Genomic DNA, 17,818 nt, shown 5'->3' on the forward strand with positions numbered 1-17,818 from the left:
TTGGCTTTTACTCATTCACTAACCCTTTTTCACCTATAAATTTCGCTTGCTCCAAAAGAGGTAGTTTAACAGTGACCATCTGGTTGTCTCGAGTCTTATCGGCCTCACTGGTGTGACATGCTAAAGTATAAACTGGCCAGAGTAATGATTTCTGATACCTGACTTCACTGTTTGGTAGCCTTGCGCATACAGGATTTGTATTTGTTATTTCGCTTACCCTTTTGCATATTCTGAGCTTTATAAAAGACGAAACCCTGACATCAGCCAGACCCATTTCAAATAGGTTAGTTACTTGGTGCGTGTGAGCATCAACCCAGTCCCACAGACTATCCACCTTTGGCGATGCGCAAGATTGAACCCGACGTTCCAAGGTGGCAAACGGCCACATTATGTTTCGACAGTTTTCGAAGGCTTTAAGAGGGCATCCGTTGAAGTAAAATGCTCAATATTTAGATCTTGTTTTTTAGAAGAAGTAAAAAACTTTCATCATCTACGCAGTGTTCGTATAAACACTTTAATAGAAACATATTAAAAAGTGACTGACATAATACACACGCCAATTTATATTTCCTCAAAGGCATGCTATTTTGAGAACATTTGCCTAGAGTTTTTCAACAGCAAATAGGGCAACTCACAATAGTACTTCAATGCTATGCCGTCGCTGAAGCATTTTTCAGAGAAGCCTTGAACGATGGCTTCGCACAGGAGTTATCAAACTGTTTCATCAATATAAAATACTGAATAGAGTGCGGGCAAAAGGAATGCTCTTTTTTGTAAGACAATTAAAAAAGTTAATCGCAGGTGATGTACCATACGTTAGTATTCTCAAGCTATAAAATAGAAGTCCGTATTTTTTTAGCTAAATTTTCATTTAAAGTAAAAATCTACTAGGTCAGCATGATACAACTGGTTTAATTGTAGATTGATAACATATGCCTTTTTTACTTTACGTTGTAGAAAACCCCCCGACCTAGAACTCGAAGGCCTCATCAAAAGGCATTTTACGACTGTCGAATTTTTCCAAGGAAGCGTCATGAACCCCATTGACTTACAGCGGGTGAAGGTGAGTTTTGCGTATAACATGAATTATATTCTGTGGGATTTCACAGAATACATTTGTACGATAAGGATGAAGCAAAAATAAATTTGCAGATGGAAAAGGTTATTCGAGAACAATAGATTGAGATTTATGAATTAAGAGGCACCATTATCCGGCTATTGCGAAGAATTTTTCTCTTTCACTTCCATAAAAACGAACCATTAATAGAACACTAGAGGGGTTTAACACAAATACCCCTCAATGCGGTAAATTCACACTAGTAGAGGGACTAAATGTATGAATAATTTCACAAAGTCAAACACCTGCGGCGAAACACATTGGGAAATTGAGTTTTATAGTATAAACCAAGTAAAATGTTTAATGCTCTTTTTAAGTTTATCAATTTGATTAACTCTGGGCATTTTTTGCGCTTTTTAGGGCTAGGATTTTTATATATTCTAATCGCTTTCGAACTAGCAGTTGTTAACTCATTCACATTCTTGGGAACAACACATGGCCATCGTAACCAGCTATACTGCGTTTACACGGCATTCACGTGCCCTCATGCCAGTGTACACCCTTCAGTGTGCTAGTAATCTTACATCCTTACTACAAGACCTCCTTAATGGCCATCTTGCTAGCAGTCGAAGGCCGTCACCATGTACTCCTAACGGTTCGGTGTTTTTGCACTTCCGTGCATAGCACGTTCTTCACGCTTTTACTTTCTAGAACCACTATAATCTGAATCTGATGACTTCGTAAGGTTTATGGCCTCTTACTCCCAGTACGGCACACGCGTGTCCTCCTTGTCGCTTAAGCTTCATTATTTTTTCACGGTTTCGCCCTTTTCCGTCCTTCGCTTCGGCACCAGCGATCAAAGGGGTAACGACGTGACGCTGCTACCGATACCAACGATTGCCTCGAGGGTGGCATGTCTCTAATTTCCAACTGACTGACTCTAATTAGCGGCTTCCGCGTTGTCGCTCTGGTCTTCGATTTTGTAGTTTCTTCGTTTCTATTGATCTAGTGCGGACTTAAACGCTCCTACAAACTTTAAGCCGTTGCTCGGTTTCTGCTAATACGTCAACTAGCGGTTAAGGCTTCTAGATTTTCAATGATAACTAACAGCTGTTTGTTCTTTACATTGTTGGCCATAACAATGTATATACACATAGAGAGAAAAGGAGAGCAATTTGCAGCTTTCCTCCATGCAACTTAACATAGTTTAAAAAGCCAACCAACCTTGTCTATTACATCATATATAATATAATTAAAAAACTGAGTAAAAACAACAGAATAAACATTATCTGTGAAAATCTATTTTACCTACTATTTTTTGGATTACATAACAGCTATATTTACCACAGAAATTATAAATAGTTTATGATAAAAAAAAAAACGTCCACTTTAGCTAGTGCGAACAACACGAAATGCTGCTGCTTTTTACATTTTAAAACAACTTGTTTTTTTTTTTAGAAAAAAAAATTTCTATAAAAATACGAATATTTGTTACTACGTGAACTTTAACCTGACGTATTCATTTTTATTTGGCTGTTATCGCGGTGTCATAATTTTAACGTCTATAACGTTTTCAACGAACCCTTCCTAAAAGGATAGAATAGGCCGTACTGCAAGGATCTAAGGCCAAAGTCTGCGATTCTAATCTATCTGGGCACACGCAAGTTGATGACATCTAAAACATTGTTAACATAGTAAATCACTAAAAAAAAAGTTCAATCCTGTTTGATGATGAGAACTTTACGCTTTGAACGATACGTATAGGAAGACGAAGTTTGCAACTATCGTAAATAATTGACAGCCGCATATATGAAATCCATATTTCTTTATTTCTGAGGTCTGTTTGATTTATTGGTGCCGTCGTATTGGTCTAATGTTTTTGTGTTATAGGTCCACGAGGCAGATGCATGTTTGGTGCTGGCAAACAAGTACTGCCAGGACCCCGACGCCGAAGACGCCGCCAACATCATGCGAGTGATTTCGATCAAAAATTATTCCGATGATATTAGAGTCATCATTCAACTTATGCAGTACCATAATAAGGTCAGTACGTGTGTCGAATAGAAACACAAAGATATTGATTGTGTGCTATGTGAGTTGTTTTAATTTGTTAAAGATCAATTTCATGAAAAAGCTCGCTTATGATTATAACTTATTTATTGTGACTATACTTTGACCGTTTCAGGCGTATCTGCTGAACATCCCCAGCTGGAACTGGAAACGCGGAGACGACGTGATCTGCGTGTCCGAACTAAAACTCGGTTTTATTGCCCAATCGTGCCTAGCCCCGGGTTTCTCCACAATGATGGCCAATTTATTCGCTATGAGGTATTCTAAATATATTATATTACCTATTTACTTTTAATAAAAACGTATTTATATTATATCAAAATAGATTTGAATATAATTAACATACGTTTCAAATCTAGATCTAGATTATTATTATTTGAACCATCCCGGCGCCACCGAAATACGTAGGCAGAGCATTTTCCAAAATGGCCCAAGCAAAATTCTATTGTATGTGACCTTTGCAATATTTCTACTCCGAAAATATGCTGTTTTACATGGCGCAAATAACATTTTAACATCATCGCTCCCTGTAGAACTCCATTGTGATCTAGAATGTTCTGTCTCCTAATTTAGCACACATAATAATAATTATTATCTATGTCCTGTTAGTATTGTATTTAGATGCTTAATAATTCGAAACTAATTCAATAGGTCATACAAGACGTCACCCGATATGCCTGCATGGCAAAACGATTACCTGTGTGGCACGGGCATGGAGATGTATACCGAGAGTCTTGCCGCCTCCTTTACCGGGATGACTTTCCCACAGGCGGCCGAGTAAGTATTATTATCGAGTACGATACCCCTAACGACACGAACAATGCACCTATAATTTACTCCTACCGGATGTAGGTTTGGGTACGCAGGTGCCTGAAGCACTGATACTTTATTTCTACGCGCATTCATACTCTTAAGCTTTATTAAATATGTTTATTCTCGATCTAACCAATTGCTTTATTATAACTCGTACCCACGTTCACCCACTTCCTCTTCGAGTCGAGTTAGCCTCCGAACTGAGTCTAGTCCGAAACGAAACAACTGCCAAAGCAAGATCACTAGCGACCCAACAGTAATGGATATATAGTACTTATTAACTTGATAGCATATTCTTAGCACTTAAAAATATATAAAACTGAGTTACTAAGTAAAGCCAAAAAAAAAACACTATTTGCTTATATCTATAAGAATATTCAAACGGCATCAGTTAATGATCAAAATCGTAAAAGGTAAACTATATCTCTAAATTAAGAGATTATGTTACGTAGAAAGTTCTTAAGTTTATTTTTCCCTTTACCTCTTTACCGGTTCCTTACTTTCATACATCGTTCAAAAGCGCTTTTTCTTCCATAAGCGCCTTGTAGTTCACGTAAGATGAATAGAATTGTACGTCGAGTTCAGACTTCAAGGGTGAGCGTTTCTGGTAAACAACAAAGTGTACGTTTTCTAAACCCATACGCAATGAATTTTGCTTGAAAATAAATTCAAAAACGGTATCTCGGACCTAGAGGATGCACTCCACTCATAGTCGGTCATTGGAGGCGTCACCATGAGAATCTCAGATGGCAAACAATTCCTTAACTGACCAGGGCTATGTGATCATCCGACTATCAGCAGCCGTCTTGAATGTACAAAATTTCATCACCATTCTAAAGCCCAGATGCTCCATAAATTCACCCTTCTCTCAATAGTTCTCGTCCATCGATCCACACATAATGTCAAATTTTTGTTGGGAATTGTTACGAGTGGCGAGAAGAGGCTGCGAAAGATACAACTAATCCTAGGACTAAGTCAGATCTCCATCCGAAAAAAAAAAACTAATTTATTATAATAATAAATAATATAATAATTTACATTTGGAGGGTCTAAATGGTTTCAAACACTGTAAAATGCTTCAGAAGGGTAAGATGGTCAACAAGAACATGTATACTGGGACGAAGGTATCCATTTGAAAGGACTCTAAAGACAAGGCAAAGCTATTCTTGTTCATAATAATGCCAGATCACATATATGGTTTATCATATATGGCATTATTATTATTTTAAGAACTTACGTGAAAGTTGCCCTTAAACCTAACGTAGCGCTAGTCTCCAAACTCCGCGTAGACAGCTTACCACTTTTTCAATGCTCGAAATTGTTAACAGTAGTTCTGACAATGAAGATCATGTCGAACACTGCTTTTGCAATACTAAACCTAAATGTTTTCGTTAAGCTGGAATAAATAAATTGATAAATCAAACTCAAACCTTTGTTACACCACGGCATAATATTTATAAATTTGCAGTTAAGACTTTTACAGGAGATCGATGTTATGCTCTATGTACAGAAAAGATTATTCGAATTGTACTATTGTGAAATTTTTAAAATTATTTTCTGACACATTTTACAGACTTTGCTTCGTCAAACTTAAGCTGCTCCTGTTGGCGATTGAGGTGCATTCGGATGATTCTTCCGAGTCCAAGATTGCTATTAACCCCAAGAAAAAGGTGAAAATCACTTTGAATACTCAAGGATTCTTCATCGCCCAGTCAGCCGACGAGGTCAAACGGTACCGTCACTGTTCGCTATTTTATGTATTATTGAGAAAAGGGCCAACTTATTCAGGAGATTCGAATACAGTTTTAGATAATTTAACAAACATAATGTTTTTAGCAATATTTTCACAGAGTAGTTGTAATCAATATACCATTTATGAGCCGTAGAATATAATTATTTGCCATTACTTACTCTTTCGCGCTTCCTTTTGAAGTATCCGGAATTTCCGATGAAGATAGGTTTACTATAAAGAGTCGTTGCTGTTTTGTCCTCTATAATGATACGCATATGGATTTTGTACACTCGGGCAAAAAGTTACTTAGGGTAGAACGCGGTTTCCTACTATAAGTGGGAGTTGTTACAAAATGGCAATTTGGGCCAAATATCGACTGCCTCTCAAAGGCCATCTGCCAATCCTTTGAAAGTATTGACCGAACGCGGACATTTCTTGAGGTGTAAAACCTATCTCATTAAGACTTCTAGAAGAGTTTTTCAAACTCTGCTTGGGCAAACATTGTAAGATGATTTAAAATATTGCCTCGTATTAGTTTTGTTCAACTGTTGTAACGTTACGCGAAAGAAATATTGTCTGCGGTATTAGTAAAACGAGTTAGTGCCAGCTATGTCTTCTTGCTATTTATCTTGAGCATCTTTTGATCTTCTTGTACGAGTAAACTGCAAACTAAGCACAATGGCTTTTTGCGGGGTAATTACATAGTCTAGGCCGTAATTGTTAAACATCTAGAGAACCGAGTTTCAGTTACTCGGTCATAAAATGTCACTTAGGCATTTTCTACACAGCCAATTACTAAATACACTAAAGTAAAAAAACAGCTTTACTTAATTGTGGTGACTGTAACTAAGAGCCCATAATGTTTGGATCTATATTTATAATCTTTCAGGGCGTGGTTTTACTGTAAACACTGCCATGAAGACATCAAAGATGAAAAGTTGATCAAGAAATGCAAGTGCAAAAATCGTAAGTAGAAACTATAATTTTTTTACAAAAAATCGCGCTTGTACTACACATGATTTAGCTTCCAGGGGAACTGATTAAATAGAAAGCTACTGTTGCAGGTCAGATAATATTTTTGTAACGCACATGAAAGTACACACCGACATATGCAAGAGTTTCTAGACGTCTTTATTGGGAACCACTAGGACATTCCTGCATATACCTAGGTATTCTGTGAATAGGCAATATTCATGTAGCTTCATAGAGTTACCTATGTTACTTGCATGAGGACATCTTTAATGAAAGAGTCGTTTAAAGAGAAGTTCTCTTGTGCGAAGGTAAAAGTTTTTTCGGATTTTTTGTTACATCAAACTACTCTTCTAATCTTACGTACCTTAGTATATTCATGATAATCGTTGACAATTCTTGTTTATATAAACATCGAATGAAGTTGCAATACCCATCATAAAATAAAATTAAACAGTACAGGCAGCGGGCGTGTAATGAATACTTAAACAAAATTAAGAAACAACTTAATTAGATTTTAAAGGAAGGCATGTGAATGCTGTGACGCAAAAGTGCCCTAAACAAAATAGAGGTAGAAAAGTAAGCAATTATCATGTGTACTATGCAGCACCACACGGAAAAGCGGTGCGTCAAATGGGAGAATACGATAAATCGTTGTGGCTAAAAAAAGTAAACTTCACTCGTATGGATTAGATATTAGACGCGTTTCTTCTATAGTAAAAACTATCCAATACGCTCGTTCCGCGCGCCTTGAGGATATGAGGCTAAGACGAGCCGGCATTTTTACAAAATAATCGGTAACGTTTTAATGGGAAAATTATGGTTAAAAATTATTGACGGGCTAGCTTTCTCAGGGCGTCATGATTCGTATACGAATATTAGATATTAATATCAGACACAATTCTCTGTTTCGTAGTTTCCATTTGACGCACTATTCTCCATATAAGGGCCAGCAGCCGTATTTCATTTGGGTATCATCATGAGTGCCGCTATTTCTGCTATTCAGCTAAAGCATCTCAATGAGCTGTTGTTGTCAGACATAGTGTTGATGTTCATCAAAGGAAAACAGTACCTAACGAAAATTAAACGAGGAAAAAAGAATCAAGCTCAATCGTGGCTTCAGAGCTGAGCTGTCCGCCATCTTCTTCATTTTGGTCATCTCACTTTTCATTTGGTGTCACCTATTACATTGTTTCATCTTGTATTCTTTTCTCCATTCATATGATCGTTACTGGTCCATATACTATGTAATTCTTTATTGTTTAGAGGATTTTTATCAATATAGATAGTACCTGCATTTGTGTAATGAGCACATTTAGCTTCAACACAATATATGTATATATCTATAGTCTTTGCGAGTATTCATTTCATGAGCTCTTTTCACACACTGATTGACTGGTTGTGGAATCAATTCACATAAATATTCTTAGAATAGATTCTGTTTGGCTGCTATTGTCGCTGCTGCTGTAACTTTGACTGGTGCAACGTTACACGGCATCGAGCATTTCGACTGGCGCACCTCAGTTTTTCTAATGCACTTTTCTATCTCCTTGAGGTAGTCGCTCTACTATCTAAACACTTAAACCGCCACAGCCTAACATGCTTTCTTATTGATCTTTTCCCTATTGCCTTCATTGGTCTTATGTTTTACTTTGCACCTCTTTATACCTTTTCACAATCGAGTGAACATCGTTCATGACAGCCAAAATAAAAGCTATATATATGTGCCATTATCCTCACAAATAAGTAAATCATTCTCCTGCGTTAGACTACCCTTCTTTCACAAATACAATGTTTCCTTGAACCCTAAATAATTATCCGAATCCCCCTAAACGCTCAATCCAACTAAGCTAAGGACGGTCCTAACAGATATAGCGACCTTTAAAATTCCGGTAGTTGAAGTGCACAAACCTACAGATATGCTAGATTAATCAACCACGTCGAGTTCGCTTAATAACGTCTACTTCGAGCTTTTATTTGATAATGTAATCCCTTCATAAACTTGCTCTAATTGTAACCCTCGATTACAGCCTAACTGTGATGGTAGCATTTAACCATTGCTCCATGGATTCTGATTAAATCGGCCCTTCAAACTATATTTTGATGAAACGCCTGAACAACGTTTACTTATTTTTTATCAGTTGATCCTAACAAGAAATATCTTTCTCGACGCATTTCGATACTAATCATCCAGCCAATCTATATCAATTTTCTAAAACAGATACTAAATAGCTTCCGTAATATATTCACAATGAAGACTAATATAAGAGGACTCAAAAAATAGACAATGTACTTTGAAAATGCTTCCGTGGTGCGCCGAGAACCTATTTGATCAACATAATCTGGCATTCTATTATTACCAGGGTCTAGAAACGCGCTTGTCAAAAACCTTTTCCCTTCCTATAAATACCTAAGTGTCAACCAATCCTTCCTTCACGTTTGTTGCCCATCCACCTGACCTTGCGAACAACAGCTTCCAAAACCGAGCAGCCCAAAAAATAGGCTGGGATCATATTGCTAGTATATTTTTTAAAAACTTTTTCTCTAATACTAGGTTGAATCTTTAGTTTGTAATTCCACAAACGGATGTACTTGGTATAGCTAATACGAGGCTTCGTTTATAAAGTGTTTCCATCAAATTTTAGACTTCTTTCGATTACAAGCAGTCACTTTTTATCAGACTCGGTCGAAACCTCGATCAGTTCCTTTACTGATGTACTAAAACAATGAAAGAAATTGTATAGCCTGGAAAAAAATAAGAGCAAATGTCAATTCTCATGAAATGAAGATCGAAAGAATAATTTCATCGACAAAATCTGAGTTAATTAGGTACAAATTCACTTGCCGAGAGCCTTCCTGCAGTTGATTAATTTGATACATCTGAAAGAAACACTCCTACACGTTCTAGTAATTCCCATCTGTTAGGAGCAGTAGTATATAATGGACAATAGCCCAAACTTATCACCATACGCTATTTGCATTAATAGCTTGTGTGCATTTTGAATATATATATATATATATATATATATATATATATGAATATACATAAGTCACTGATATCATCTGATCACTGGAATTGATCGAAGCTTCGATGTAGGGTTTGTTACCTCTTAAATGTTTTTAATCGATTGTTGTTGTGACCTTTTTTGATGTATGAAGCCACATTTTTATAATACGAATCAATATAATACTTTTGTAAAGATTGTGATTTAATGAAAGCTGCATTGTTACTTCATAATTTTGCAACGGTTGTTCTGACAACATAATTATATGGGCGTAAATGGTACTTTTAAACTTGAACTGGCAATGACTTTCGTCAGGCAAAACAACTCATTTTTTACATTTAAAGTCATCTTCTCGTAGTTAGCACCTTGAATTGTATCCGCCCAAATTGCCTTGGAGTTCCAGAGTTTTCTTAATTCACTCTGGCTTAATTGTTTCACCTGCCTCTCATAAACGTTCTGATCTGAGAAATTTACTACTTCAAGTTAATGCATCACAAGTTCGCTCGTAGGCATTCACGTTAAATATCTTTGAAGGTAGAGCTCACTAATCGAAGAGAAACCGATGTGGCCATTCTGTATTTTCTGGCAAATCCTACTGCAACCGTGTGTACTTTAAGCAATATTTATTTTACATCCTGAGTGCTAAAATTGCATCATCGAACATTACGCGCTTAGCGCGACTAATGATGATTGTTTGTTTCGTTCTTGTAAATACAGTAATTGGCAAACAGGAATACGAATATGTTTGTTGTAGATAAAAAAACAATATACATTGTATGATGTTAATAAATGTTGATGGATGCCTACATAGATTTTGTGTATATAAGAATAATATTTATATTTTAATGTAGTGACTGTGCACACGCACATACTACGCGTCAAAACACATGGATATGCTTATTTATAGTCATACGTATATTGCACTAACTTCTTTGTCGTTGTGTGTTACTTTGGGACCACAATAATAATGCAATTTGTTAAGGGTGAACTTATTTTACAGTAATACTATTAACAATGGTCGAGTATCTTATTATTAACATGAAGGTTAACATTAACGCGGCAATGTTATCGATTCACCTGTGGCCTCACCTCTCTTACGAATACCAGCAGCGGTCGTGGGTGGCGTCGGTCTGTTTAAGAAGGGCGTTCGCGCAGTTCAAGCCGTGAGCCGAGCAAGTAGGTCCACGTTGATTGCTGCTTATTGACATGTCCACATCATTCGATGATCGCTATTGATATGTCCATCCTTCCTCCCAGTTATTGAGTGATAATTGGCTGATTCCTTTCATTTCTGAGTTCGAAATGACGATCGATTGATTCAGGTCATTCAGACTACATGTACCAACAATCCCTTCTCGTTATTGGTTAATGATCTAATGTTTGTCCGTACAAGTATCAATCGTCGTATAACATTATCGATATTGACGCATATATATATGTGTGTATACATATATATATATATACATATATATTTTCTTTTCACCTAGATGTCCTTAACCCCTTTGTTTTGAGCATTTATTGATTGATTGATTGGTCTCAGTGATTTGACTGGCTGATCGAACGAGCATCGCAAGCTGCCCGCCGCACCAGTCGAAATATGATGGTGCTTCATTGGTTGGTGATAATGGCTCCTGCTCGATGATACTACAGTACATTTTATACACAACTGAGTGATCGATCGATTGATCTATTACTCATATATATATATATATATATGTTTTACGGTCCATTGATAGATCGATTTTGTCTCGACCGATTGACTGAGAAGGCCGTAGTCACCATGTTTAATTGAAGTGAATGGTCGATTGATTGAATGGTTAGTCCACAAGCTGATTATTCCATCAACATGAATGTAGTGCGCCCATCGATGATCAAGACAGCCAGATGAAAAGCATATATATATATATAAATATATACATGTGAAAGTGTTTGTTAATTTTGCTATATATGGCAAGGGATCATCGATTGCTTGATTGTGCATCAATGCTAGAATGTTAATCATCATGTTGAGACTTAAACTGGTGGGTTGATTCATTTGTCTGTTTGTATTGACTCTCAATGACTAACTCACAGTCGACTGTGGAAAAATTCGTTTTCAATGTTCCGTTAATGAATTACCTAGTGCACTTCAGTTCAAATCATTAATAATTTCAGATATGTTCTCCCTCAAGTCGCAAATTATGTGCAAACTAGAGATCGTCCTTTTTTGGAAACCTTTGCGCTTATTTTGTTACAAATACTGCAGAAAAGCCCATGATTAAGGCGCCGGGTCATGAAGATCGTATTCCCTATTTGGCGTAAAGTTATACTTTGCCGAAAATGATTGATTGGTTGAACTAATATTTCGAGTTAGTTATTATTATTAATATTAGGTGTATTAAGTAAATATTCTCTTCTATTCATTTCCAAGGCAGATAAATTTTTTGATTTATAGATTTTAATGCGCACTTGAGGTACTTGTCGATCTAAGAGTACGATAATGGTTACCGATTACTTATCGACTATTAAGCGATTGTTTATTCTGTGTTTTTTTCTCATCGCCGTTACGTTTATTTAATCTGCTCGTATACTTGCTCAATATACCGCTTAATTTAGATTTCTTTAAATATTTTTTATCAGTTGCCGAAATGACTCGGTTGATTAACTAATAGTCGAACGCAGTCACGTAGTGAATCATTTCGGAGTCAGTAAATTCGGTGTTCAAATGGTCGGGAATGAGTAAATTTCCGATGTTTGGTAACTGGTGTCTGTCTATTTGTGTCAAATATCTAAATCCCAAACACCCGATAATGTCCATGTTTTGCTCAAAGTTGTTTTTGATAATCGATGATGATATTTTTGGTTTATTCCTATTCATGTCAACAAAGACCATTTTGTTGAGCTAATAAGATCTATAGAAAACACATCATTTTACGCCTAAAGCGTAAAGCGCATACTTGTGCCAAAGAAGTTACTCTTTTGTCTTCGTAAGCCTACGAAAAATTCAGTTGGTAGACGACATATCAATAATACGTTTCGCTAAAAGAAGTATATTGAAACATACATGTTTATGTAGCCACCAGGAAATCGTATCCAGCATGATCTTTAGAGATAGCAAAAAACGAGATGCAAAAACTATTGTCACAGAAGTCGTATACCGAAGAAGTATTACTAGGCAATTTCAAACTTGTGTTATAATGCCACATAATACCGAAATCGTGATGACGCGACAAGAGGCATTTCACGCCATTCCCAATATATTTTTAAATATATTTAAAAAAAGAAAAAAATTACAATAGAAATATTTGTATGGAAACTATACATTTTTTGCAATAGTAATGATTAGTTCTATCGGTCACTATAATAATGACACGAAAGCCACATTAATTAGATAATGGATCCTCTTTAGTAGTCACTGCGTAGGGCGATTAAACTATTAGAAAGCTATTGAAGTCGGTGCATGTCCTTGTATGCCAAAAACAATTCAATATTTTGGAATTGGAAATATTTATTTTTTTCATTGATCTTACTGGTAGGACCCCGAATAGCCCTTTCTGCTCGTATAGTACTATGCAGCCCTACAATACCGTTTATCGCAAACTCGCTGTCAATCTGGCCATGCTTATAATATATGAGGCTTATTTTTGCAGCCTAATGTTGAGAATGGCTTATCATTGGTTTCCATAGCCCGATTATGCAACTCGAACGGAAAATCAGCTCTTTGTAGTATTTTCGCTGTTTATTCGCGTGGGTCGTTCAGTGCCGCAGAGCGATGGATATTTTTCTCGCTATGTTTCTCAAGGGCTAGTCCGTTATTGTCAAAAACACTCCAAACAGAACGGCCAAGTTCTTTCACAAAAAGGTCCTAAGCAACTCAATGGAAAATAACGGCAAGTTGTGTTCGTTTGTAATTCTTAGTTATGGTATATGAAGCAGCTTAGCAAAGCAAACTTTATATACAACGCATAAAAAATCAAAGCTATCACAACGGGCGACCTAGAAGATAAGTTGATTCGTGTAAGAGGTTGTGATTTGCGGAGCAACAGGAATGAATCGGTGGCTTAAATAACAAGACAGGTGTTTTCCAACATATCTATTCTACAGTATGTCAAACGCACAAAAGCTTCAATAATCGCTCTAGTCGTTTTCGATATGGGGGGCATATATACATGCAAGGTGCGCCGTCTAAACTGATTCTTTTTTTGAATCATCCAAAACTGTATCTAAATAAAAAAAACACATTTCAACGAAATGTTATGCATGCGTTGGTTGTTCCTCCTAACGACTGTGTTTATTCAGGGTAACCTCTGTTTCGCTTGGTAGCAGCTTCAATCCAGGGCTAAACCGCTCGCTAGTCATCTTCAAAATACTCGTCTGTGAACAACTTTTCAAGAAAAGTTGATAACTTTCAAAAAGTGATAGTTGGTAAGGGTAGGCTTGTCAAAATGGTATGAAAAATTCATTGGAATTAAACTTTGGGCTGATAGAAAATCGAAAGGCCCAAAAATACAAGGGTCCTCAGGAGCCGAATGTGCACGAAAGGTTTTAAACTCACTTACACGGTTCAACTCTGCTTAAAACAAGGATGAATTTCCGCAGTAGAAATTATAGATGGCATTTTGCGACAATTTGCTAACTTTTTATGCCATCTATCGAAGACAAACTCTATCGAAGATCTTTCGTTTCGTCTTTTAAAGATACTCTTTGTAGTTTGCGAAAGCCCTTTGGAAATTCGTAACAAAGCAGATCGTCGATTTGAGACTGAAAACGAAGTTTTTACCAACAGTTTTTTGAAAAAGTTGGAAATTAGAGAACAATAGAACACTTTTTCACTATGGCTGCGAATCTGTTGACATTCCTACTCTGAACTAGCTTTCATTTCAGTTTCGGGTGAACGCATTCTTCAAACCACAAATAAGCAGCTAATAACAGTCCTAATTTAGCCAAAGCATAGTACAAACCTATATCTAATATACAAACCTGGCCTGCTTAAGATCATGTCACAGAACCTATAAGCTGTATTAAGTTGATTACAATTGGAAACTATATTCATCTAAGCGGAACAAAGCGCTATATATGAATCCACAAAACTGTGCCATCGTCATATTTACAAGTAATAATACGCCTTTTAGAAGTTTCTTCTAACCATAACGTTGGATAGTTCATCGTTTAGTGAACGTCTGTCGAATTTGTATGGCATTGTACCACCTGAACGGCGGTAAAGCTTGCGAATGATACTTGGAAGTCCCCGTCGTACGTCTAATTGATGGCGTATTCATACAAATAAGCTCATAGGTTAAATGGTTTAAAAAATAAGTGGTATACTTCTGTTGACGTAAATGTTCTTAAGCAGATTATAAATGTGATTACATTTTGTAGCACGCGTTAGGAAAGAGTATAATTCCAGGGAAATAGCCAGGATTTAAGGTGATCTTTATTGAATTCTGGAAAATCTAAAACCTGAACCGAATAATAAACGGATAATTAATTTTATTGAAAATATGGACAAACAAATAGACTCATTACATTGTATCGATCAATAGACGTAACTGAAATTTACTTTTTTTATTAAAAGTAAATTTCAGTTTTTTTTTATTTATTAAATTATTGCTATTATAATGTGCATTGGTAACGCTAGCTGTTATACTATGCTATTATGAGTTAAGAATTTGGCCTTTACATTGAGTTGACGCCATTTTAAATATAGCCTACTTAGTTTTCATCATTTATAGAATTTGGATCGAAAATTTTGCGTTGTTACTGTCATCATCGATATTGTCTGCTACCCCCTTTCGCATATAAATGTGCTTATACCATCATCACCTCTGTAGGCAAACATTGATTCTGCTTGGATGGCTGAATTTCACCTTCTCGACGCCATTAAAGCGTTCAAGGGTAACTTTGATTACCAACCTGCTATACGAATGGCTTGCAATTTGATTTACGATGGACCTTACCGAATCAACGATCTGTATGGCGGCTTCCTGTTTAGCAAGTGGCGACATTGAGAGAAAATTCAAATTCAAAGGTTTCCTTGTAGAGCTATCGTTCGAATGTGTCCCTTCCACTTAAATACATTTTGTTACGTTTATTCGCTTTTGACAAAACACGCCTTTTACGTAAACCCGTGTAATAATACATATCCCGAAACTGCTAATCTTAATATGTAGAGCAAACCACACACCACAGCCAAATTAAGCATAACTATGATCTAAATAACCTCCTGCTTCGTAAATAACTTATTTTATCTACATTTCAAGAGCATTACTCTTTACTGTCAGGTTGCACTAACGCGAGCAGTATCAAACACACATGCTTTTTTTTTTTTGCATAGAGAAGGACAACAAGATGTTTGTTGAATTATTATTATTAGATTGATATTGCTTACCACCAGTAAAGATCTTTTTTTTCGTTCTTCTGGTCGCAATTAGCTGATATCATTCCTATTGAGTAACTCTTTGTTAAATCATTTTTACACTTAGCACCTTATGATAGTTCGTTTACTATGGAACTCTTCGATAAATTATAGTGGGCATATGGGTAACGGTTTCTTCTTTCTTCCATGTTCGTTTATGCCTGGCCACATAACAACCAGACAGCATATTGCATGCACATAACAGAGCGTCTTTGAAGCTGCTTTTCCGCTTTACGTGAATACAAAAACAATGCCCACCTTGTAATAGCCTTCAATCTGGATTCCGTACTTCAAACGTAAACTGTGCATACACATTTAACTACACATCGTACGTACGTACGTGCACTTTCGTCTGAAAACAAGAACCTCATTTCGCTAAATTTACATAAAGCTGTTATTAATTAGTGGACTCTGAGCATGTGTTTTCAATGTGTGCGATTTTGAATTCGGAAGTAGCTTTTTAATAGCACCGCCCTATTGCATGCCTAGTACCCAATAGAATATTTATTGAGGTTTTTCAGAAGAGCTAAAAACTTGCCAATACTGTAGAAGAAACTATCTTCAATATACTGCGCCGCTTGAACATAAGGTAGTATATTACCGTTAACCATAGCTAAAAGTTTTAAACTAAGAGCCTTCCAGTTGTGACACAATATATATATATATATATTTTTTTTTCGCTGTATTTTTTACTTGTTTATCGGGCTTTCTGTTAAGTATTGTTCGATTTAACTGTAACTACGTGAAATGCATGCCTGTTGACTTCTGCGTACCTATTCAGCGCATGGTCAAATGGAGAAAAAAAGACCAATTGATGCACTTTTCTTTTTAAATGAAACCATTCAATGCCAAAAGAAATAGAAATAATAATAGAAAAACACAAGCAGGTACAGGCTTTGCTCGAGTAGGTACGATAATCTTAACTGTCCGTGATGGCTTTCAGCAACAGACGCCTTAGTCTTCAATGTATATGCGACATTATTGCCCGTGTGCTCGCTTCCGTTTCATCGGTCTCGTCGATAGCTTGAAGATGTGTAGCTACCTAGCTCAAAATTTCTAGCAAGGAAATGCTTTTATCATGTATGATATGTGTGGATAGTCTCTTGGTCCACGACTCACCCAGTAACTGATATCAATCAATTTGATATCGTGTGACGGTGTATCCTGTATCTGATTAAATGTCTTATTTGAACAATGCTAGAGATGATTTGATTATTCCATTCTTCTTCGTTTTACAGTTATTTTATACTAAGAAGTAAAGAAAAAATGGAGAATGGTTGTGTAATGTTTAAACAAGTCAGTTGTTTTTACGTGTTGATAAATATGTACGAATAGTTACACATTAAATCGTAAACGACTAAATCTCTTTAATAACTGTAGCAATTTATTTCTGTAGTAGTTTTTCTTGTTCCCACAATTGACTTGCGGAATGCAAAAGAAACACAGGAATGATTTACGTTTAACCGATCTTTCGTGTGTCCTGAGATGCTTTAGTACCCTGTTTTGGCGTCTAGGGTGAACGTGATCTATGTGAGCATGTCCATACAATGTTCGGCGCCTGGATGGCCTGATTTTCGTTTTTCAGCTTCGCAACTTAAGAATATCGTCGCAGTATTCCCTTGCAAGGCGAGAAAATGCCTTTGGACGATTATCTATAGATTACTAGATATGCGGTAGATTGTTATCGAAATTCTAGAATTTTCAGTAGCGCCCTATGTTCAATATGAGCGAAATCTTAGTTAAACAATCACTTGCTTTAAACATTTAATGTTGAGCCA

General features: G+C 36.4%; 1 protein-coding gene and 1 long non-coding RNA gene across 13 annotated transcripts in view; one reads left to right on the top strand and one right to left on the bottom strand.

Moving 5' to 3' along the window:
- Nucleotides 1-17,818, top strand: part of LOC111248245 (calcium-activated potassium channel slowpoke-like) — a 112,700-nt gene that overhangs the window by 35,373 nt on the left and 59,509 nt on the right. For 4 of the 9 annotated variants that reach the window (XM_086977304.1, XM_086977308.1, XM_086977306.1 and 1 more), the window contains 7 exons: nucleotides 958-1,063; nucleotides 2,948-3,100; nucleotides 3,243-3,385; nucleotides 3,779-3,904; nucleotides 5,514-5,672; nucleotides 6,562-6,638; nucleotides 10,754-10,822. In XM_086977304.1, the coding sequence (XP_086833430.1) occupies nucleotides 958-1,063; nucleotides 2,948-3,100; nucleotides 3,243-3,385; nucleotides 3,779-3,904; nucleotides 5,514-5,672; nucleotides 6,562-6,638; nucleotides 10,754-10,822 (833 nt within the window). The remainder of the gene's footprint in view (nucleotides 1-957; nucleotides 1,064-2,947; nucleotides 3,101-3,242; nucleotides 3,386-3,778; nucleotides 3,905-5,513; nucleotides 5,673-6,561; nucleotides 6,639-10,753; nucleotides 10,823-17,818) is intronic. The other 5 variants (XM_086977307.1, XM_022800266.2, XM_022800257.2 and 2 more) reach the window with 2 other exon arrangements.
- LOC111248261 (uncharacterized) overlaps nucleotides 7,867-17,818 on the bottom strand; it is a 47,670-nt gene continuing 37,718 nt past the window's right edge. For 2 of the 4 annotated variants that reach the window (XR_015319071.1, XR_015319072.1), the window contains one exon: nucleotides 10,253-10,937. This is a non-coding gene — a long non-coding RNA (uncharacterized LOC111248261). The other 2 variants (XR_015319073.1, XR_015319074.1) reach the window with 2 other exon arrangements.

Source organism: Varroa destructor, unplaced genomic scaffold (genome assembly GCF_002443255.2).
Source record: "Varroa destructor unplaced genomic scaffold, Vdes_3.0 BEIS01000001.1, whole genome shotgun sequence".
Lineage (NCBI taxonomy): Eukaryota > Metazoa > Arthropoda > Arachnida > Mesostigmata > Varroidae > Varroa > Varroa destructor.